General features: G+C 45.4%; 1 protein-coding gene across 2 annotated transcripts in view; it reads right to left on the reverse strand.

The window, feature by feature from the left end:
- The window catches only part of LOC146822636 (uncharacterized), a 356417-nt gene that overhangs the window by 119650 nt on the left and 211745 nt on the right, over positions 1 to 25022 (reverse strand). For both annotated transcript variants that reach the window (XM_085606820.1, XM_085606819.1), the window contains one exon: positions 6252 to 6319. In XM_085606820.1, coding sequence (XP_085462946.1) covers positions 6252 to 6271 — 20 coding nt within the window. In that variant the 5' untranslated portion in view covers positions 6272 to 6319. The remainder of the gene's footprint in view (positions 1 to 6251; positions 6320 to 25022) is intronic.

Consider the following 25022-nt stretch of genomic DNA (forward strand, 5'->3'; position numbering starts at 1 on the left):
TAAATAGCAGCCCAGCGTTGCTGTTCCCCAGGGCGCCACTTGTAACTGTCAGGAGGGCTGCATGTGGCGCTGGGCCCTACAATGAGTATCCCTGACCTAGAGTGTACCATAGATCACCCCCAGGACATGAAACAACAAACACGTTTTTGTATGCAGTGACACACTTAAGAAACTACACAAGTCGTTGGTGGTTGCATAACCAGGAACATGACCTGAGCAACTGGGATAGAACTTGACCCTCTCAGATTGGGCAGCCACCAAACTGTTAAGCAGAGCTAAACAACGATTGTTAAGTCTAACTTGCTACAATGGAGTGCGCAAAAAAGTCTCAGTTTTGTGGCACACTCCTTTGCCACATGGATTCTGGGTGTATTTTCCATTTATACTTGAACAAAATAGTGCTAGAGCCCAAGGAAAACAATCAAAATTGGCTAAACTATTCACTGTGGTCAGGTTGAGATGTCTGTACACCCCTTACCTAGCTGGACCTAACAGGCACCTCCAGAGGAGGGAAAGATTCAAAACATCGGAACAAGTCAAAGTTCAATGCATATCTCCTACATGATGTGATCTCTTCACTCATCCTATCATATTATGATAGGGCTTCCTGTGCATGGCTTTCCTTGGGACCCATTAACATTAGTAAAGGGAGTCGAAGCCCTGTTATTTACTGGTGTGATATTACAGCAGCGAAAATCAAAGCTTGATTTTCACTGCTGTCACGTGTGTAAGGGGACACCCTCTTCTCTGTTCTTCACTGGGATCTGCCAAGACCTAAGAGTTGCACTGGAAGAGTGGACACTGAACGATCACCTCTACCTGGTTTCCAGGGATCTAAGCAAGGCACTAAAAGGGCTTGATATCACTGCATGCATTAAATTCACGAGACAAGAGCTCTTATACTCGTTCCTACTGTGAGTGGGTTTGCTCATTTTACTTTCCGAGCTCTATAGTTTCCATACGTGAGTAGCTGATGCAGTCCAGCTGTTTTCTTTGAAATTATTTATAGTCCTGTTGATGGCATAAAAAAATCAGGACTAACCGTCACAGAATGCAAAAAAAGCCACGCTGTAACAGCAACTCGCGCATAGGCCTGGGAAACTTGAAAGCACTGCGGAATACTATACTTGTAGTATTGTATTATGGCACTTGAAAAAAAGTAACCGTAAACTCCTGAATGCCACGTAATATGAACTATAAAGCCAGGGATGGCTACACAGCTCATAGCTGACACAAAGAGCTCTCAAGTTTCCCAAACCCATGCACGAGTAGCTCATCCAGCTATCAAGAACGCTTTGCATTTAGGGACCGGTAGTCCTGGTTTTATAATGGGAAAAAGAATAAATGATGGACGGAATGCTGAACAAATCAAACATTCACCCCAAGTTACAGATCTGGGTTTAAACCATTGTGTTTTTTGCTCACCACACCACCCCAGTTTGGACCCAGCCATACGCAAATCAGTCTTGACCCTGCTCCCCATGGGAACAGTCCAGCCTGAACTGCCAGGCCAGGTCCTCCCTGGACCAGAAACAAGCATCCTGGGACTTGGTTGGGGTATCACCCCTCATCAGCCAAGCTAACTTGAATTCAGTGGCGCAGTGAGCACCGGACCCACGTCTGGGCATACCCTTCCCACCCAGGACGGCAAAAGCAAAAAGAACAAATGATGAACGGAATGCTGAATAGATCAAACATTCACCCCAAGTCACAGATCTGGGTTTAAACCACTGTGTTTTTTGCTCACCACGCCACCCCAGTTTGGACCCAGCCATATGCAAATCAGTCTTGACCCTGCTCTCCATGGGAACAGTCCAGCCTGAACTGCCAGGCCAGGTCCTCCCTGGACCAGAAACAAGCATCCTGGGACTTGGTTTGGGGTATCACCCCTCATCAGCCAAGCGAACTTGAATTCAGTGGCATAGTGAGCACGGGACCCACGTCTGGGCATACCCTTCCCGCCCAGGACGGCAAAAGCAAAAAGAACAAATGATGAACGGAATGCTGAACAGATCAAACATTCACCCCAAGTAACAGATCTGGGTTTAAACCACTGTGTTTTTTGCTCACCACCATAGTTTGGACTCAGCCATGTGCAAATCACTCTTGACCCTGCCCAACATGGAAACAGTCCAGCCTGAACTGCCCATATCAAATCCTCCCTGGACCAGAAACAAGCATCCTGGGACCGGTTTTGGGGTATGACCCCTCATGAGCCAGGCTAGCTTGAATCCAGTGGCACAGTGAGCAAAGAACTCATGTCTGGGCACACCCTGCCAACTTATGGCAAACAAAGCAAACGCAAGAGGAACAGGGTCAAGACTGATTTGCATATGGCTGGGTCGGAACTGGGGTGGTGAAGTGAGCTAAAGAATGATGATGGATTCAACCCAGGTCTGTGACTGGGGGTGAATGTCAGCGCTCCGTCGATCATCTCCTTGTGTTTGCTAATAGCCTTAGAGCCCTCTGTAGCAGGCTCTACCGGCCATTAAAGGCCTACTCCCTTGTTAAAGGCCCGGGCCGAATGCTGTAGCGGGCCTTTAATGGCCTAAGGCAATATTAGAACATTGGAATGTTGGGAGCTCCATTGAAAACAATGGAGTGCTCCGGGCTTCTAATGGCCGGTAGAAGCCTGGAGCTCTAACATTCCAATGTTGTCCTTCACAGCTGTTGCTGTGAACAAAGGTCTTGCAGAGCCGGAGGGCTGTGTGACGCCTTTGTTTTATTTTATTTTAACATATTGCCCTCTAGTGACGGAATGTTCTAATAGCCTTATAGTGCTCCGTAGCTGGGCTATACCAACATTAAAATCCCGCTCCCTTATTAAAGGCCCTCGCTGGAGTGGGCCTTTAATAGCCGGTATAGTCCGCTAAGGCGGGCTATAGGGCTATATTATATTGTGTCAGATGGTTGAGACATCTTTTATCCAGGGTGTTCTTTTGACATTTGTATACTGTGTACCTTGATTGTCATGTTGTTGGTAGTCCTGCGATAGTGAACTGTATGGCATATCAGTAACATGTCGGCAGTATTTACTTTGTACACAAGCCCAAAACTGTTTTTAGTAAGCTTTACCTACTTCTACCACAGGCACCAACCCACCTCCCACTGGCAGCCCCCACCTCAAATGTTGGCTCTGCCCACTCCCAACATCAGCCCCACGATTTTTTAATCAGTTTGTTGAGAAAGCAGACGTTTGAAAAATCATTATCAATATGACTGTCTCTGAGCAAACCAGTAAAAACACATCAGAGCTAATGGTTGAAGGTGGCTGGCCCAAAGCTACTCCTGTGTACTATTTGTTATATGTACTTTTGTTTCTGCAAAATGAGGTTTTCCATTCCAAGCCAGACTTATTTGGTTTTTATATGTTTGTTTAAAAGAAAGCGACCCATTGGCTTTGTCAAAGCTCAAGTTTTTATTTTGTTACAAATAAAGCATTGAGTCTACATTAGGAGCAAAGTAATTCTGTGATTCGAGCAAAAGGGACACTATCCTGTGCTTAATACTGGTGCAAAAAGCAACTGCAACTGGTTCCTCTTCCTGTTTACTTCTAGGGACCGAAACTAGATTGAACCACCTCATAACCGCACTTGTAGGGTTATATGTTGAGACATGTGAGAACATTTCCTTATTATTTCCAAAACATGTCACACGTAAACATGAAATTCTCAGAGTATTATTACAGCACACTACAAAATCTTGTTTCTGCTACCTCCGCCCCAGGTAGTAATTATAAATGCTAAAAGGCTGCACAGGGCAGAGGCTGTGCACATCTGCCTGCACTTAACTTCGGTCTTGTAAAGACATATAACTCTGTTCAGGCATCCTGGAGTTCAAACTCCCTGGGGATTGTGTATAGAATCATAGGGATGCGGTCACATTTTTAAGACTCCATGATAGAAACTGGCTAAGGGCTTGCCCTGGAAATGTAATGTAATGTAAAAACTACTTCTATAGCGCTGCTACCACTCCAGGGAGTATCTTGGCGCTCACTCAGCTCAGATGTACGAGAAGGGGGGGGAGTAGACACAGATTACGCGCAGCACACTACATCTCAGACCATTGCTATACAAGCTGAATCGGACATAGAGTATACCCAAGTTTTTAATGCTTTCCTGTATTGGGTTTCATCCGACAAGGAACGTAAGGAAAAGGGAAGCTTGTTCCAGGCTTTAGCACCCATAGGACGGCCCAGTGGCAGCTCGGGAAATAAATGAGAGTGGAGTAACAGGGTAACACAGATCAGCTTTTCCAGAGTAAGATGTAAAGAGCCAGAACACTCCGGAAGAGCTGGAAAATTCTGAAGAAGCCAGAACATTGTGGAAGTAGCCTGAAGGTTCCAGACACTTCTGGTTCAGTAAGAGCTGAAAAGCTTTACGCGTCAGTCGCAGCACTAGACTTTGCCTGACAACAGTTGTTGATAGGATCTCTTCTCTGGTCGCATTGCACTACTTGGGTTCGCTGCACCTTTTTAGTGTTGTACCCCTTGGGTTTCCTCAAGTGGTTAGGGCAGCTCAGGCTAACCCTTTACTCCAAAGCTACCACTATACTTGATGCATTCTGGAATTTCTGCCCCAACTTCCGTGATGGACAGAATGCTGAATAAATCAAACATGTACCGCCAATCAAGAGATCTGGGTTAAATCCACTGTTCTTTTGCCCACCATGCCACCCCAGTTCAGACCCAGCCATATGCAAATCAGTCTTGACCCTGCTCGTCATGGGAACAGTCCAGCCTGAACTGCCAAAACATGATTAAATAGACTGTAATATGGCTCCATCTGTAAAAACGACCTAGACCACATAAAAGGTGCACATCTTTGTTAAATGATCGCATCTTCGTCAGCGCAATGGGGGCATGACTGTAACTTTAGGTTTAGAAAACATCACGCCTAATAAATTCCTCAAAATGCAGTCGTAAGATGCAATGTGCTAAAGTGATATGCTTCCTTATTTTAAAGTAATAAGCTACTAGATTTTGAAGACCCTTTCCGGGGTGTACCTTGAAGCAGGCCCTGCCTCCAACACTAGAACAAACCTAATAGATATGAAACAGACATGGTAAGGAGGCCCAGCTTAAGATTACAAGAATGGGATAAGTGCACGTGCCTGGCCATGAGTGGTGGTGGAACCAACCACTCAAATTAACCACTGCATGTTAAATGCTTGAGATGTTTTCTTTCACATGTGATCCGCTGAATGTTTTCTTTCACGTGATCATTATGGATGTTTCTGCTTGCACATCTTGAAGCTAGATGCTGTTTGGGGAGTTTTTGCTAGTTAGCCAGAATAGCTTGCTGTGTTTGATCTTTAAAACAACTTTTGTCTATTGTGTTCTCTTGCACTAGCGTCCGGCATGGCTCACGAGTGGGGAGGTGGCCGCAGAGGTGGGGGTCACGCGGGGATGGGGGTCATGCGGTGGGGGTGTCATCATTTTTTTTTAAAGTTCAAAACCTACCTTCACTGCTCCTGCTTTCCTGCCTCCAACAGGAACAGGAAGCAGGCAGCCACCGCTAGGGGCTAGAGGGGTGTGTATTTTCTCCATGCAGGCTGCAATGCAGCCTGCATGGAGAAGGGCAAAGTGCACATGACTGTTTTAGCCAACCAAACAGTCTTTGCGCACTCAGGAGTGGGCAAAACCACTCCTCCCCTGCCGTGCTCGGAGAGCAGGGCAGCCCAGTCCACACGCCCGCCCATAAAGCAAACATAAAATAGTAATAACTGAAAGTTATTACCATTTTATGTTTTGGCTTCACACACCTTCACACACTGCGAGAAAGCAATGGGGGGGTGGCGCTCCTCCGCCATAGGAGAGGAGCCGCCCCTGTTCTCTAGGCTGTTTCTGTGTGGTGTATCTTGGGGGCTGTCAGAGTCCCGCGAAACCCAAATATATGGCACACCTCAGTTGTGTTAGATGGGAGATGTAGTATAAAAAGCCAATAGCTAATGCGTTGAAACAATGCTATTGTGATGATGTTTGTATTCAGCGTAGAGAAGCAAGGGTGTGCTTGAGGAGCGCACAAGCCATCGACTGATTGCTTTTGGGTCATTCTTTTCTCAAGGCAAAAATGTGGGGAGTCGAGGAACAGACGCTTTTCTCTAGAAGAGAGTAATCATCTAATTATATGTTTGTTCACCTGAGTAGTTATTAAATGCTAATGAGATATATATTCAATGTCCTATCTTTGAATCACGATGCAACCATTACCATCGATTTCTCATTTGTTAAACTAATGCACAGTACTCACATGTACCAGTAGAGCTCCATTCTCCGTCTCTCCTCACAAGCAGATGCCACTCATGACAGCAAATCACCCTGAGGAAGGAACACAGGACCAGTGTGAGATTTATTTGAAACGCTGATGATAAAATAGCTGAAAGAACTCAAACTATGCAGAAGCTTTAGTGGGAAATCAAACCTGTCGATTGCTAAACTGAAGAACAGTTTTTAGGGACTAGGATTCCAAGTACAATCAGCACATACCTTTCTTACTTTGGTTGTCAATTAAAACACACAAATAAATCACAAGAAATGTGCAAAAATGCCTATAGTACCATATAACCTAAAAGCCATGGATATGTCTTGGCCTGAAATGACATAGCCAGAAACCTGCTGATAAAACTGATTCTTGCCCACAGGTTACGCTTGGAAGTTACATGCATTCTATTTTAAACACAGGCGAAGGCCAGTCTAAGAAACGGTTTGAGAAACAGACACCGCAGGCTAAAATCATTTTAATTAACAATGACCACGAGACGGTCAACCAAAGCTAGACAGCAATCCCTTTCTAAAACAAGCATTAGGAAAGCCAATAGTGCTGACATTTTCTGCCAGATCTTTGGCTTAGTCAATGCTTGTTTTGTTTTCTTATTGCTTTTGCAAAACTTTATTGTTAATGAAGGAGCCAGGTCCCCAGCAATCTTTAAAAAAAACATTGGCTAAAAGCAAAAGTATTTTTGGTCTCAAAAAGCACACTTTACTATAGTAATTCCTGACACTAAAAGGAACTATTTTGTGTGTACATGTGTTTTTTCTGAAGGCCATGTTCAGCGAAATTGGCGCCGCAGTGATTTGGGTGCAGGGCCAGGCCGGAAGCAGGGCTCGTGACCAACCTCCTGCTGTACAAGGCGAAATGCCGTGCGCTACGGGGGTTTGGCCTCCCGCGCCCAGGATGGTAACAGGTACTGGCCGGAGGACAGGCCCTGCTTCCAACCCCCCAAAAGACGTGTTCAGAAAGGGAGTTGGCTTAATATGATAAAAACAGAAATTCACTGAAAAAAACAAAGGTTAAAGCAATGTCATATTTAGGTATCGTTATATGACCTTTGCTTATGCTAAAAAAGCCCCAGAAATGGAATGAAATCCCAAAGATTAAAGCATTGTTATAGCTAGGAATGGTAATGAAATCTTAGTTTACGTTTATAAAAATCCTAGATATTGACTGAAAAAAAGCAAAGGTTAACGTGACGTTATATTTAGGTGTTCAAATAAAATGAAAACATTTTTTTTAAAGCATTGGAATTCACTAGTTATAGAGCTAAATATAACTTGTGCCCCTACCATGCTTTGTATATGACCTCACTTATTGCGTCACTCATGGTATGTTGAATGACATCATTGATGATATCACTGATGCTATCCCAAATGACATCTTTGATGATAGCATCCAACCTACTGCTCCTCAAATTACTCTAAAAACAACTAGATCATTATTACAAAAAAAGAAAAGTAGGCAGTAAAGGGCCCAAAAACATGTGCAGCATAGACTGACTATGTGTACATGTACGAAATAGAAACAATGTAGTACTGGACACAAGTCTGATTCAGCATGGCAAAAGTTATATGGTGCACGCTTTAGCTACTAGTGAAGTTTTAAGTGCAAGCAGGACTTCATTTAAGCAATGTAGAGACTGAGTGCAACTAGTGGAAGTTGTGCACATAAGTTTCAAATGGGTTGTGGATTAAAAAGGCCTGTTGCCAGAACATGTGTGGAAAAACTACAGCTTCTACTTGCAGTACTGGGCCTGATTTACAAACTGTACTTTTGAGTAAGTTCACACTTTTGAATAAGTTACTACTTTTCAGTATTCTTGAACTCCACTTTTCTAGTAACTTGCACTTTAGTAGTAAGCCAGACAACAGTACTCCAACACCCTCCTGTAGAAAATAATGGAGGTAGAGGTGTAAAATAAAGCCCCATAGGAAAGAATGTAAAATTAAATGATTTGAAATAGATACAAATATAAATATAAATTAATGTTAAAAAAACACATAAAAATAGTAAATATTTATTATTTAATTATAAAATATTTAAAAACCTATTTAAAGAATGGAATTTAATTATAAAATAAGTAATAACCTCTTAAAGTGTGAGATCTAATGTGAAGTTATAAGTAGTGCTTGACAGGGCACAAGTTATAGTTAGTTCACTAAACCTTAACTGGCGAATTTCAGTGTTTTTGTTTTTTTAGTTTTTAAACGTTAGTTCTTATCTCCTTTTAACACGATCTATAATGTCACTTTAACCATTGTCTTTTTTCAGTGAATTTCAGTGTTTCTTTTAATGTAAGCTAAGCCCTTATCACCATACTTAACTAGATATTTTGGTAAAATCAAAAGGTCTTGGCTAAAGCCATTCCTAACCAAGCATTAGCAAAGCCCACAATTTCTCACTTTTGGGACCTATTGGCTTTGCCAGCGATTTTTAAAAATCCTGTACAGTATCCTCGATGCTGTGTAACATGGTTAACGACATTAAACTTAAAAAAGGATGGGTACATCCATTTGTAAGGGCGTACACCATGCATGTGTGCCTACGAAAGAATGAAAGCGCTGTCTTTTTTTAAGTCTCGCCTGACCCAGCGCATGCGCTGGTCTGGCGAGACATTTTGAGAGGGCTCCAAAAAGTGCTACCAGGCCTGCCTAGAGCTACAGTGCATATGCGTGGGCGCGCGCTTTACCGCAATTACTTTCACTTTCACTGCCGCTTTGATGTTTGATCGCGATCTCTTTCACTTTCGCGGCCGCATGCCTGCTTGGCATAGCCAATAGGTCTCGCTTTTGGGACCTTATAAGTATTTAGTTATGCAACTGTTGCATGGCTAAACACTTATAAGGTCCCAAAGGCGAGACCTATTGGCTATGCTAATGCATGTTTATTGATGCGCCAGTGAGGAAGACGAGTAGCACGTAGGGTTGGGATGGGGGAATTAACACAGAAGGTGGCTGGAAGCAAAGGGCAGGAGAAGAGAGGGCTTGGTGGGAAAAGAAACCCAGATGGTGGGAAGAAAGCAACTCAGAGGGGGTCCAAGCAACACAGATGTCAAGAGTGGGGAGGAGAAGCAACGTGCAAGCGAAAGAAGCATGGAGTGCAAGGCAGCAAATAGGGAGAGAGAGAGAGAGAGAGAGAGAAACGTAAAGCGGGCGGGAGCGATGCACAAGGGAGAGAAAGCAATGAGTGGGAGAAGCATACGATGGCGAGTGCTTCTAAGAGGGGAGCAGGAGAAGCACACGGTGCGTGGAGGGTGTTCAAGAGAAGTACACAAGGAAGATAGCTGGAAAACACATGCACTATTGTGAAATGCTTAAGTGCAAAGGAAAAAGTAGGTCACTAGCACTTAGCACAGGAAAGGTACAAGAAAAGGGACAATACTCCGGAGGCAGATACAAGATTGACAAGGCAAGCCCTCGAATAAGAAACAAGCAAATAAGAGTGACAGGAGAGATAACTAATGGTAAGCAATTGTTGGGCACCTGTATGTTCTTGGTAAGCCCACAATAAGTCTCGCAACAGACTGCGTATGTGCTGTCTAGCAGCCACGATCTAAAAAACATAATGTGATTCCTGCCCAGTGAAGTGCTGAAAGGCAGGCACACCAGAGTATTTCTATTGTATGCAGAGTGTGTGTCTAGCACTCTTGCTAATCGCATGCCATCTACAAACTAAAGCAGAGACATCTTAAGGAATTGGTTTCAAAGACTCGGCTTTAAGATAAGTGGGCAACAAAAGGAAGCCTTTACAGCAAAATTGTGAGCTCGGCCAACCCTGCATATGAGAAAGTGGGAACCGCAGCTGGGTGGCCCTCTGAAACAATACCTGTATTGAATGCAACATAAGAAGTTCATTGTCCACAAATGCAATGGTTCGGCCCCAAAGGGCAGATTTATAAATCTGCAAAGGCATCAAAAGAGAAACAACCCCCGTAATTGACTTTGCATCCAGGTGCCTGCCATGTGCATAATGGTGTTTCATACAACACACCGCCCAGCTGTAACTGACGCTGCAGAACACAGTCCAAGAGGCGCGGAACACGCACAGAAGAGGAAGGAACCCCAGTCTAATAAAAATGCAGCTCTTGGTTTGTCGCGACGCTTAAATCATGAGGTAATATTTTCCGTGACGGGAGCTTTAGAATCAGTAAAGAACATAAGGAGTTAATCAAGAAGGACATGTGCAAATGCCGGCAGGGCGGTAGCGGTGAGTGGTTTGCTAGCAACTAAGATAACACAACACAAGATCAGTGTCTCACCTTACAAAACAGGGGGCTGACACGGGCGGCAGGCAAAGACGCGTGCAGGGGAAGGGCTGTGTAGAACATGGAGCAGTCACTGTTGCCAATTAAATAATCACGGTCTCTGTGTTCAGATCTTTAGGCAAGATCGCTAGCATGACTAATCTAAAACCAGTGACGCACGCTCGTGGTTGTAGATTCTCATTTTACCACGCAACCAATACATATAAAGTTAAGCAGCGCATGCTGAGAGGGTAGTATCGTTCGTAGGAATTTTGGACGGTAGTCAACATGGCGTTTTCCCTGAAATCTGTGCCTACTTACAAATCTCCCGCCCAACTCGGCAGTGGCTCTGTCCTTATTGGGGACAATTAAATAAAACATGTAATGTCACCAGACCCTGCTTTTACATCATGTTATCTAGCAATTTCTTTTATAGCTTCGTAATCCACAAGAGCGACTGGAAAACTCAGGATGGTGAATTGTTTTAATACATCCCTAGGGCATTGGCAAAGTGGCATAGGATCTGTCTGAAGAGAGCTTGTATTGAGAGATCACCCTCGTTATCCGCCTTAGGGGGATTAGAACCCGCTCATCTAGAGGCAACACACCTCTTCACCTTGATGCAGCAGAAGGCGCCGGCACCTGCACCTGCACCAGAGATGTGTAATGTGCGTGCAAGTAGTACAAACCTTTCCCGCTCGGTTGTCTCCTACTAAGTAAATTTATTTTTTGAAACTTCATCAGTTTCACAAACTTTACTGAGTTAGGAAGTTTTCTTTAAAAAAATTTAAAAAAAGTAGATGGGGAAAAAACATTCTTTAGGAGAAATCCCCCACCAGAAATGATTTTGGGAGCAATCCCCTTCCAAAATCATTGTGAGAAAAACTCCCCCCTACAGGGTAAGTTGTGAGCAGGGAGAGCTTTGCAAATTCATGAATTGCAAACATTTTCTAGTTGTGTCATCTTCACTGACAACGTTAACATTTCACACATTCAGATGTAATCCTTCTCCCTCTAATAACATTTGAACATTTCACACATTCAGATGTAATCCTTCTCCCTCTAATAACATTTGAACATGAAAATAACACAACCTACCTCTTCCAAGTCGAGGCATCCAGTGTAAGCAATGCTGCTGGGCTTGACTAAACCAGTGCAGGGCCAACTACCACAGATGAGCTTGTATTTAACTCCCACTGTGCTTCTTCCGACCACTCTGGATGTCGCTTAGGAGAAGCAAGGACTTTTAGGCTGGCAAACCACAGACTGTAAGTGGGAGTGTATCTGGTTCGTGTTTGTGTGAGGTAATCTGCAGTGAAGTGGGTTGCTTTAAACAATAATTACAGAAATTTGATATGGGCTGTTTGAAAAGGTGTTATTCAGTGAACCGTGTTAAAGTACCTATTTCCTGTTACTGAACAAGTTGCGCTAGAATACCTGCTTCCAGGAATGTTCAGTCAACTATTGAGTGAATTATGATAGAACCAGGTTCAGAAATGTGCTTTTTTGAGACTGAATGCACAATGCTGTCGAGGGCTATTGATCTATCAGGGTTCCCTGAAAATCTGCTGAGCCACGTGTATCACTATACCCTTTCCCTATAATACCTACTCAATTTACATGCACAAGACCATCCCTTGCCATAACTATGTTTTCACAATATGCCTCTGCAGCCCACTGATCACCCCATCATACGTAACGCAGATCCAAGTGCATGTAAACTCACTCTCCCTACCTAATTCATATTGACAAACTAGTCACTCTCTTCATCAAAGAGACCTGGGTTACGCAGACCACATTCAAGGTCTTTGTTACCCTCATCCCATATGGGTACAATTTCCTTCACCTTCCACTGTACCACAAAACATTTGAGGTCCTCACCATCAACCATGCACTCACAATCACCATCGGGTCCATCCCCTTTCCTGGCCTCACCCAATTTTGAATGTATCCTTGTTGCTTCTTCTTCACCGATCATACATCATCTTCCACTTGGGTTGGGGGGGGCGTGGCCAAGATGGCAACCACATCGGACGCAGCCTAGCGAGCTCCATCACCAGCCTATGCAAAACCCTTTATTTATCCTCCCCACCCAGTCTAGATCTGCACATAAATGATGTCAAGGCTAGTACACCACTTGGCAGATGCTGCATGCCTCAAGATTCAGGGGCAATGAAAGAGACACCACATACCTGAAGCAGGTGCGAGGCAACCGGGTGTTAAGGCCTCCACCGGAAAGGGAGTGCCCCTGGCTTGCGCTGGGACCTGGTGGCAATGAGACTGCACCTGGAGTGGCTGAATCCTGCGGCAGTTGGCATGAGCGATCCCCGTTGCTTCGATCCCTGTAGGTGCATGCCTATGCTCTGGGAGAAGTGCCACGGGCGGGAGCAGACCACCCTGCTCAGCCATTCCCTGATGCCCGCCACGAGAAGATTGTTGCACTGGAGGGCGCAGACCACTTCCATTGGATCGATGGCACATGGGTCCGCTGGTGCATGCACTCCCCACTCAGAGGCCTGAAGTGAGTGCCCCCTGCTGAAGGAGAGCGGTACTATGCACCAATCTGCAGCACCGCAGCAATGCCTGGGAGGGTGCCCGCAGCTGCTGGCTTGGAAAAACCTCTCCCCAGATTTTTTTTGCCATGTGACCTGGAGCTAACCCCAGGTGCAACTATTCTAGATGGCAGTGATTAATGCCCTAAATACCACCCTGAAACGAGCACTCATTTGTAGTACAGAGGTTTGCCTGCTGGGACTGTTTCCTAGGCACCGAAAGTGTTAGGTGGGTTCCCGATTCCTGGATTTGGCTCTTGTACTCGCTAGGAGGCGAATTGCGATGACTTGGAAATCAGCACTGGGGCCAGCGGTGTGTACTTGGATAAATGATGTCACCGTATGGGCTAGGGCTGAGGAGAGGGGTCTGCTCCATGAAGAAGCTAGGTGAGTGCAGCAGCGTTCAATAGCGGGGTTGTGGTCCGAAGTTTTAGAGGCCTGGGAACATCCAGAGGATGCTGCAGGATTGTGTCCTGATGGGACAGCTGGGTCAGCTGAGAGTGATGGGTGGGGCTCCTCTGGAGACTCGGAAGTTGAAGAGAATCATTCCTTGGGATGACAGATAGGTGTGCAATTGGATTGCTCTTCCTTCTCCACTGGACAGGAGCTCTGCCAGTCCAACAGCCTGCGCTCCCTCTTACCCCCACAGGACTCCTTGGCACCCGCCCTGGCATTCTGGAATCTCCTCATAGGTATTTTGTGGTGTTATCCTTCCTCTCCCATACACCTCCTTCTTCTCACTTGTCATATGCGAACCCTGAGACCATTTAGTTTTTTGTTTCTGGTACTCATTTTACATGCAAGGGCATTTATACTTCCCCTTTTCCCTACTCCTGAGATTTAATTTGTAAAAGAATGAGGACTAGACGTACTTGGTGACTTTTTTCTCTTTTTCGTCTACTCTTTGGGGATTTTCATTCGGTAGGTACTGGGTCGCAACCATGATGGGCCAGGACAAAAGAAAAATGGGCTCCAATTGTATGTCGCTGATGTTCCCAATCAAAACCTCCATTATGTACATCAGGAACATCACATAGGAGCGTCTGATGCATGCGTGTCTTCGCCCTCTGATTGTACACCTGATGACCCGCTTGGGTAAAATGTATTATTTGGAAAGTTACTTTGTGTATCACAATGTTAATTCGTGAATATACTCATTGTTCTAAATGCCATTAAACATATGTTTAAAAAGAAATACACCTTGGTTTAACAAACACTTTATATAATAATTTTCCAATAACACCATCTTTCATTTCTAACACCGACAACATCTCTAGGTGATTTTAACGTCCCAACAACCAAGTCTCAATAGCCATGAGAGGTTCCCTTCTGAGTCTCTCAACCTCTTAACCTGATGCCTCACATCACAGCACCCACACCTAACATGACAAACACCCACAACCTATTGCTATCCGTGACAAGATCTCCTCACCTCCATCTCGACTGGATATATTAGTTTGCTTTACCCTTCCTCCTCGCACCTCCAATACACCATAAACATAACCCAAGTCCAGTCTTGAAATATAAATCCTTCATTAACTTCTTCACTGATTGCCTCTAAAGTCCTCCATATGCCCTCTACTTTGACACCTCAGACCATATTTACACTCCCTTTGACATACTGAACTCCACACATCCTTACATTCCAATAAAACGAAACCAAGCTCAATGTCCCATGTTGCCTGATCTCCAAGTGGACAATCAGAAAGTTAGAAAAGATCTAGCGAACACCTTGGACACTGTAAAATCTCCTTGTCCTCAGTACTACAGATTCTTAGTATACACAATCCACCCACCAGGCAAAATTTGAACTCTATATTAGAGCTATCAATATAGTGGAAAATAAAAACAAAGTACTATTCAAAACAGTTGATGCAGGGACGGCTCCTCCATTATGGCGGAGGAGCTTCGCTTCACTGCTGGAAGCAGCAGATTAAAACGTAAAAGAAAAAGAAAATAAAGCAATCAATAAAACTGCTTTATTATCATTTTATTTTACCTGTAGGAGCCAGAGCAGTCAGCCGAGTCTTGGGGGCGGGGCCATCAGCCACAGAAGTGGTGGGCACAGGGCACTGCTGTCAGTGTGCATGCCTGTTTGGCGGCCTTATCAGGACGGCCAAACCGACATGCACACTGACATCTCCCCAACCCGAACTGCAGTGCCGGGTAGAAAGAACAGCAGGTGCAGGCTTCCAGTCCCCTCTGGAGCGGAAAACATGACCACTCAGGCCAATCCCAATGCTTTGCGAGAAGCGCTGGGATTGGCCGTAGGGGAGTCTGAGAGCCTGTGCTTGTGAGGACTGCAGTTCCCGGAGCAGAGGAGCACCAAGACGAGGTGGAGAGCAGAGGGACTTTATCCCCCAACTAGTATTGCGCCGGGAGGCACGTTTGCAGAGTGGTGGAGAAAGGGGTGTGGCCTCTGACAACTTCTCAGCAATCCTGCTGTGTGGGACTTACAGGAGGGATAGTTGCCCTCCAAGGACGTCCTTTGGGGCCCAACTACCCCTCCCCCCGCCTTCAGTGCACAGAGGCACGTCTGCAGAGTGGTGGAGAAAGGGGCATGGCCTCTGACCAACTCTCAGCAATCCCACTGTGTGGAACTTACTGGAGGTAACAGGAGGTCTTGTTGGCCCCTAAAGACCTTCAGCAGCCAAGGGGACTTCATCCCCCACTCAGCAGCGCCTCAGAAGGCGTGTTTGCAGAGTTGTGGAAAAAGGGGATGGGGCCTCAGCGATTTGCCGGCTGATTTTTAGGAATGGGGGCTGCGTGTCCCCCCTTCCCTGGACCATTTTGGGCACCTGGGGCCCCATCCCCCTGGGGCCTGGCCCATTTTTAGGTCTCGCGCCTAGCGATGCAGTGCACAGCACTGCTCGCGCAGGCGAGAGTCCTTTTGTGGAGGGTTCCAAAACGGACCCTGGAATCGTACAGGCTCGTGCGTGTGCGATTCCTTTTGGTCCACGCTATTGGCGTTTGCGGTTGTCTTTTTCAGAAGGACAGCACGTAATAGGCCAAAGGCGGTCGCGTTGCTCCGCCCATGGCCTATTGGTGTCTGTTACCCGCACACCGACATCTGTTCTCAATTATCGTGCCCAGACACGGGCGCGATAATTGAAAACAGATCGCTCGCTGTGAAGCGCGCACGTGCACCACTCGTTCTGCTTGTTCTTCTTCTCAGAGTTGTTATGCTGGTTTTCTTCATTATCACATATTAGAGCACCTTAAAATATCAGAGTTCAGGGTGAGCTGTACAAAACCTCTCGTGTTTGACTTAATAGACTATAATGTTTCTCCAGTAAACCGCATGTCGCGCGCACATGGCATTTGAGTGGCCTCTTCGTTCAATAATGGTATTGTGGTGGGGAGGGGTCTCTAAGTTCATGTCAAAAAGCAGTTACTTGTACTAAATGCCGGGATATAACCTGGTGTACTACGGTAGAAATCATCTGCATATTAAAGAAATGCTTTCAGATATGTACATGGTTTTTGTATTATTAACAGGAGAACTATTTTCTGAGCTCGGCTCGTGTACGGTATTTAAGAGCCAGGTCAGAGGTCAGGCACTTAGCTCGGCTCTCCCATAATAAATGTAAAACTCAGTTTCATTGGATGTCAAATACCCCGCAGTGCTGCCGATTTCGACTGCGTCAGGTCACCGACCTGGTCTGGCTGACTGTCATCAATGGGTTCAACACTGAAGCAGCCACCAAGGCGTGTCCTGGATCCTGAGTTAGCCACTCTACAAATTTCCGCACCATCCTCTTAGCCTCAACTTTCCCTGATATTCGTAATCAGTGGCATCAGCAGGGAATGCCCGGACCGATACAGACTATCCCGGCCAACCCAAGTTCACTGGCTAGTTCCTGAACGACTTACCGCAGGTCATTCGCCACCCACAGTCTGACTGATTGTCTGTTCCAAGCCACAAGGCGGCCGCCAGCTACCTGATGACAGATGGGACAGTGTTTACACACTGAAGAGGCACGTGTGGACTCCACAGCGAATGAACAACTCGTAATTCTATGTAGTGCGCTAGGATTGGCTGAGTTGCCCCCAATACTGCAATCCTGGGTCACCTTCCACATCAGAAGTCCCTCCCTCTACCAGGCGACCCCCATAATATGTTCAGCCGTGGGATTGGCTCCTGTGCGAACCAGAAGTACTGAAATTACGGACAAATGTCATCCGTACAAAAGATGAATAACGGACCCTGAACAGACTGAATTCTCAGATGAACCGCGTGAGTAGCGGACAGGTGGTCATTTTTAACGATGTGTAGACTTGGGGAAGGATGCTTTGTATAGAATAGAGCGAAAGGCTCGTGAAGAGATTAGTGATGTGCCAATGTAGTGACCGAGAGCGCATGTTGTCTAGACTTGGGGGAGGGGCGCTTTATATCAAGACCGCTGAATATCATCGAGAAGCGAAAAGGGCGCTGTTGGAACTAGGGCCTAATTTTTTATAAGTGTATGTTCATTGCAGGTTAATTAGTCATGCAGGGCTGTTGAATGTTATACATTACTGCAACTTCAACAGAAGGAATACAATCAGTGCAATTGTATAAAATCTGACTGCTCAGAATATGCCTGCATTCATTTAACAAGCATTTGCAATGCAATAGGTCTCGCATTTGCGAGAGTTTAAGCAATGCCTTTTATCTATGTAAATAAAATGCAATGACATTTACAATGCCAATAGCTCAACTTGCGTAAATGCGAGACCTATTGCATTGCAAATGCTTGTTAATAATGCTGAAAAAAAGGGAGGGTGGCCCCGCGGCCCCACCTACAAAGGCCGGTTTTGGCCCAAGGGACCCCATCGCCCGGGGCCAGGCCTTCATATATATATATTTCTTTTTAAAAGGAGGGGGGCCATGGGGCTTTGCTTTTTTACATTTTTTTTAAATAAAGGAAGGGGTTACGCGTGGACCCCCTTCTGAGGGCCAATTTTGGCCTCGGGACCCCATCCCTCGAGGCCTACCCTGTATTTAATTTATATTTTCTATATTGGAGGGGGGCCACACCCCCCTCCTGAGGCCAATTTCAGCCCTGGGGACCCCATCCCCCAGGATCATGTCTTAAACTTTTTGTTTGAAAAGGATGGATAGGGGGCCTGTGCGGCCCCCTGCCCGGGCCAATATTGGCCGGGGGACCCCATTCCCCGGGGCATGGCCTCTTGTTGAGGACTGCAGGGAGAGCCTCAAGGCCCCCACGGTCCCTGTCGGCTCCTCGCCTCCTGCGGGAGCCAGCATTGCTTTTGGAAAGAGGGAGCTGCAAACATGCAGCTCCCTCTGCCCAAAAGCAATTCTGCTCCACTTCATGGAAGCGAGAGCATTTTACCTGCTCTCGCTTCCATGAAGCAGAGCAGAGTTTGCTATGTCTTGCTCCCGCCAAGCCGAAGAAAACTGCAATGTACCTGTGCTGGAGCCGGCCCTGGGGGGTGGTGGTCCCCAGGGCCATGGAGTGCCATCTTCTTTATAGTCCCGGGATGTGGTGGTCCCCGGGGCTGGTTGGGGTTGCTCAGCCCCCCATCCATTATTTTAAGTATAGGCCCCAGGGAGGTGGCGGTCACAGGGGCTGCGGGGGGCCATGTGCCCCCCTGCATTTCAGTAAATTAGCCCCGGGGAGGTGGCAGTCCCCAGGGCTGCGTGGGGGGCTGGAGCCCCCCCCACGCATTATTTTAAATATAGCCTCGGAGAGATCGTGGTACCCGCATGCCCCCCGCATTTCAGTAAATTAGCCCTGGGGAGGTGGAGGTCCCTGGGGCTGCGTGGCCCCCTGCATTTCAGTAAATTAGCCCAGGCAAGGTAGCGGTCCCTGGGGCTGCGTGGGGGTCTGGAACCCTCCCCCCGCATTATATTGAAATATAGCCCTGGGGAGGAGGTGGTCCCCAGTGCAGTGAAGGGTACCACATTTTTGTGATTCAGCCTCAGGGAGGTGACGGTCCCTGGGGCTTGGCCCCCCATTATGATTTATTTTCCCCTGGGCCTGGCCCACCCAGGGGCTTAATTAAACGAAGCGCTGCAAACTGCGCTTGTTTTTTTTTTTTTTTTTTTAAATCGGCGGGATTCGAGGATCCAACGCGACTCCCGCAGAATTTTCTTTTTAAAAATGCTTTCTTTGGCCTAAACAGGCCTAGGGGGTCAGGGTATTTTTAAACGGCCCCCTTTTCACTCGGTTCAATCGAGTCACAAGATGGCTGGTACCACTTCCTGGTTTCAAGTGTTGGCAGCCAATCAGATATCTGGTACAAGATGGGGAGGGTTTGCAGACCGACCGCAGTTGTATATCAGAGAAATCTTTACATTTCCTAGGAACTACTGAACGGATTTACACCATTTAACAAATAGAGTGCTTTCTGGACCAAGAGCTGCCTTTTTGCCAAATTTGGTGTAATTCCGTTCAGCAGTTCGGGCTGTAGCTGTGTCTACATTTTCCTATGGAAATTAACATGGAGTGCCGGGTAGAATTTTTTTTTTAAAATTTCCTGAAGAATAGTCAAAACAAAAACAGCTTTTTAACAGAAATCTGATCCTAACTATAACCTACTGGTCATATATATATATCTATATGTGCAGCTATGGGTGACATGCAATAATCAAAACTGTCAAATTTGTATGATGGTTATCAGGTAGCATTTGGTACTGACATTTGGCGACACTGGAATAGACAGTAGGGAGGTGCAAGATTCAGTGGGCTCCTATGAAATATCTTGGGCCCTGCAGTTCTTTTTTTATGAATTAGGCACTGGGTGTTGCCTGATGGTCATAACGCACAGGTGCTTACCAATAATTGGGGGAAGTGAAGCAGGTGTTGGCCCAGCTGACATGGGACCTAAGATTTCTCTCCTGCCCAGATCAGTCATCACAAATGGGACAGATGTAGTCAAATTTGACTTCATGGAACCTCCAGCAATGCACTAATGGGGTGGGCACAAAATTGAACTTTAAGAGTCGACTAAATTAATATTCACTTTGATGTTCTGCTTATGACACAGGGACACACACAGGGACACACACTCTGAGTCCGTGCTGCTTTGTGGGTGGACGGGGCTGCTCTGCTCTCGGAGCAGTTTGTCAATTCCTAATTGCACATGACTGTTTGGCCGGCCATCGGGGGCCGGCCAAACAGTCATTTGCACTTTCCCTATTCTTCAAGTAGGTTGCATTACACCCTGCATTGAGAACATGCCCAGGCCCACCTTCCCTGGCTGAGCGTCGAACCACGATACATCTTTTTATCAAGCAATACCAGAGGGGTGTAGTGACAGCACTGTCTGAAGCCCAGGTGACTTAGCTATAACTATGTATAATTATGAAGTTTCTACTGTATAATATTTTTAAAAAGTGGGAAGGTAGCATGAAAATTAATGTGACAAGGTTTACTGATGACTATGGTGAGGAATACAGAATTAACAATGACCATGTGCGGAGAAAAGCCAAAGAAGCTTGCTGCTTAACAATTCACTGAAAGGGTGAGGGGATGCGACGAGCAGAGGAAGGCAGAATATTTTAGGCACTTAGCATAATAAAGAAGGTCAAATATGAACCCATTTCTTGTTTTTCAAAGAGCATAATCCCAGCCCTTCAAAAAACTACCCCTCCCCTGCCCTGAGCCCTAAAAGGATACCCCGGCACAACTCTGGCCTCTTTAAAATAAAATTAAAAACATAATATATATTTTTATTAATATAAATAAACGTAAATATATTAATTTAAAATCCCCCTTATCTCTCCTCGACATCACCTCTCCAGCTCTTCTGAGACCCAACGCACGTCATAAAGAGGAAGCAAAGGGGTCTGTTTCCTCTAACGACACCGATAGACCACCCTTACCACACACATAACTTTTTTACTCATAGGTTTACAACGTAAAACATTGTAAAGGCATGTGTGGTAAGGGCTGTGCCAGTGGCGTAGCTAGGCCTTTTGCCGCCTGTGGCGGTCTCAGCCTTTGCTGCCCCGCGGAAGAAGTAAGAGCGGGGGTGCTGGCGAATTAATCCTGCATTTTGCTGCCCCACGTCATCGCAAGTAAGGGGGGGAGCCCACCGTGCCCGGAACTCGTGCCGACCGGGCAGATAACAAACCCCTGCCTCACACAATGGTACACACCTTTACCACGCACTTACCTTTGTCATACAATCCTTTACAACGTAAAACGTAAATGCTTTTCTTATGTGCAAATCCCATCCTAAGGGGTCTGTAAACATTACAGACTCTTAAAATGGAATTGCAACCGAGTATGGAATGGGTATTTGGAATGGGTCATGTTGTAGGCACCCCTTATCAAGCTTGTATGATATGTATCAATGTTTTGTGACTGGAATCAGGTTGCAAAACGTGAAAAATTACTGACTTCTGAGTCGGGTGGTAATGCATTCACAAAAGCGAAGGTGAGGCTTTGGGACCCCTTTACCTTTGTGAATTTAGAATAAAAAATAAAAAGTTTTTAAGTGGAGTAGGCAGTGGGTTTTTGTTCTTTAAGAAAAACAGGTTGCATTTAGAAAAAAAACTACTTTATTACAAAAGGATCACGGACATGGCAGTCTGATGGCCGTAGCTGGTCACCATCCCTTTGAGATACATAATGAGTCACAATTTACAACTTACCTCGTTCATGAGGTAGGTCGGGATTGCAACTTACTCATTTGAAATTTGACTAATCGAGCTATTAGTTACATTGGTAGGTTCGTAAAATTCTTTATTGATTGTAAAAATACTGGTCACTAGTAATTTGCATCTAGATTTTAGTATATCTGGCCCAGAGTTTTGGTCTTTTTCCAAGTTAGTATATACACTCTGGACACAGCAATTAAATTCAGAAACAGTTGCACAGCTCCATGCTGAGCTAGTACACACGTCTATGATACAGCCCCTGATCTTTAGCAGGGTGGGAGTTAACGTTGGTTGCTAAATTGAGACATGCTAAACAACACAATGAGAAAAAAAATAAAGCCATCACTGCACACCAAAGGTGAAATGTCCATTTATTATTTACAAGAATAAGTTCATAAAGTTCAATAGCGGAACATATACTAATTTCACTGACATGACCATGCTTTTCTCTCAATGCCATAGATGGTCCCCTCTTTCTTTTTTAGGTATAGCTTTAGCCAGAATCTTTTAATTTTCCTAAAATTCTTTGGATAATATGCTTATGAGGGCTTTCAGACAGTCTACTTTATCCATCAGTTTGTTATTGTGTCACATTTACATTGTTCTTTCACTCACTACAACTTACAGCACGGGGCAGTGGATCACCCCACTTCTGCCATTAGCTAACTTTACTGTGAGTGAGGGCATTCGACCCATTCACAAGGGCATATCCACACAAAATGTAGTTCCTTTAAATGCTAGGAACTACTACAGCAATATGTGACTTTTTTCGGACTAAAACTATTTTTGCTTCTAGCTATTTGTTTTTAGATTGATGAGGTCATGGCTGCTTTCCCAACAATAGAAGCTTTCTTAAAACAAAGACAAACAAGCACTGACCAAGCCGAAAGACTGGTGGGCAGTGGCAGACCTTTCACGACATAAACCCAGATGATCACACCACCAGCAGTGGCTCCTCCGCTATGGCGGAGGAGCGTCGTCCCACTGCTTTGAAGCAGTGAAAGAAAGGAAACATAAAATGATAATACCGGAGGTTATTATAATTTTATGTTTTGGTTTGCGGATGGGGCGGGCGGCGCTGCTCTGATGACAGAAGAGCAAGGGGAGGAGTGGTTTGCCCACTCTTAAGTGCGCATGAATGTTTGGCCGGCCCTCCTCCCCCTTGTCCCCGATCCATGCCGGCAGCCTCTGCACACCACCAGAGGCTGTGGAAAACCAGAATAGGGAAAACCTTGTTATCAGAAAAAAACATTTTCCATTAGTGCCCCTTCCTGTACCAGAGTGCTGCCAAAGCCACTAAATAGACGCCCAGCATCGCCAAGATAGGGAAGCGTAAAAAACCTCGATGCTTCAAAAATACCAGCCAACAGCATAAACTGTTCCAATAGCGTCCCCTTTCTTTCATACCACGATCAATGCACCTCATGCACTTAGCAAAAGAAGGAGTGGAGGGACTCCTATGTTATAAAGCAATGGACGGATTCAAAATAAATATACACGTAGTTGTGCATGTAGAAAGTGCATCCGTTCAGAGAAATACGTGTCATGTCTACAAGGGTGCATAAGAATAATGAATCAAAATTACAGTTGGGTTTTACAAGATAATTGGGGCGTATATGTGTAGAAGACCCAATCCATTATTGCACTAAAAGACGTGTTACAATGTCAATCCTGCTGGAAAACAACATATAACAAGCATTGGCATAGCCAATAGATCTCGCCTTTGGGACCTTATAAGTGTTTAGCCATACAACAGCTGCATAACTAAACACTTATAAAGGTCCCAAAAGCGAGACCTATTGGCTATGCCAATGCTTGTTTTAACTGCTGCAATCTATTGAAGCCTCACGGAGAACATCAAGTGATCGCGATCAAACATCAAAGCGGCCGCGAAAGTGAAAGTAATCGCGGTAAAGCGCGACGCGCGCGCCCGCGCACATGCACTGTAGCTCTAGGCTGGCCTGGTAGCACTTTTTGGAGCCCTCACAAAATGTCTTGCCAGATCAGCGCATGCGCTGGGTCAGGCGAGACCTAAAAACGCTTAGGACAGTTTGCCATTTAGTGTATCATTTGCATTGGCGGTTTGTAAACTCTTCCCAGGCAACAAGTTACTGAAAGCCTCCTTAAAAGGGCTTACATGTGTTGACTCAACAAAGATGCGAGCTGTAGGTTTACTGATGCTTTCAAGTAAGGATAAATGACCTTTGATCTAGTTCCGTGTTGTCCATGACGGCTGCTGCCTCTGCCCCCTCCATCCTCCCAGAAGCTTCTAACACTGTCCCCACTGATCTGAGCGCAGTGAGGAACTCTAGGGAGTGGGGGCCTCAACAAGACCTACTTAACTGTATGTGCCGGAGTATCCTCATGAGAACTCACTATATTTACAGTTCGGTGCCCATGCACAGTAAGGCCGGAGTTACAAGCCATGTAATATCTCGGTGCAGTAAATCCACACATTTTTATTTCTGAGTGGACTTGCAACAATGACAAGTTTTGGCAGATGTGCACAGCTCGCCGCACTCACGCAATTTTCCACAGATTATGCTGCATGAGGTATAAAGTCGCTCACTTGTCATTAGACTATAGTGAGGCAGATGCATTGCACATGGTATAAGAAGACACTCTTGAGGCATAATAGCTCAACATTGTTTCTGTGGTGCTTTCAAAGCCATGTACTCTACATTTTCTCCATTTATGTCACAGTTTGCTCTACTTTATTGTTACTCTCTTTTTCAAGCCTTTTTGATTCGACGCTGGTTTCACTTTCTAGAGCTTCATATTGACAGTTTTGCCTTTATATGGGTTGCTTGAGTGGTAGATCTCTACAGTAAGAGCCCAAATTATTGTGTCCTTGCCAAGGCGTTCAGAAGCATATCTCCTATGGTTAGCGCCATTTGGTAGAAGAAACCTCTTCAAGCTTCTTTTCCTTTCTATACCAGTATCAGGCTGTTCTACGTTTTTATCAACAGATCTTGGCTTGGCTTTATGCTCTTTCACGGAATTTCAAATTTGGCGTCTGCTGCGTGCTGTTTCAAAGGCAATGTTTTCCGCCCAGATCCTAAGCAGTGGGTTGGAATTTGTATTTTATAGGAAATGTGAACAAATGTAAAGTTTACACGCAGCACAGGAAATGTCTGGCAAAGTCTGAAAGGATAGAGATCTGTGCAGAAGGAGCATTGATTCTTTCTAGTCTGTCGCACAGGAAAGTTGCTTTTGAAAAAGTGGTGTATCTGAACCTGAAAAACTACAAATCAAACTACACACGTTGCAGAACTTTCATTTGCAAGTTTGTCCTGAGCTTGCTTTTGCAATTATATTTTGCATCCATGTTTTTGTCTACA

Source organism: Triturus cristatus, chromosome 5_2, assembly GCF_964204655.1.
Source record: "Triturus cristatus chromosome 5_2, aTriCri1.1, whole genome shotgun sequence".
In the NCBI taxonomy this organism is placed as follows: Eukaryota; Metazoa; Chordata; class Amphibia; order Caudata; family Salamandridae; genus Triturus; species Triturus cristatus.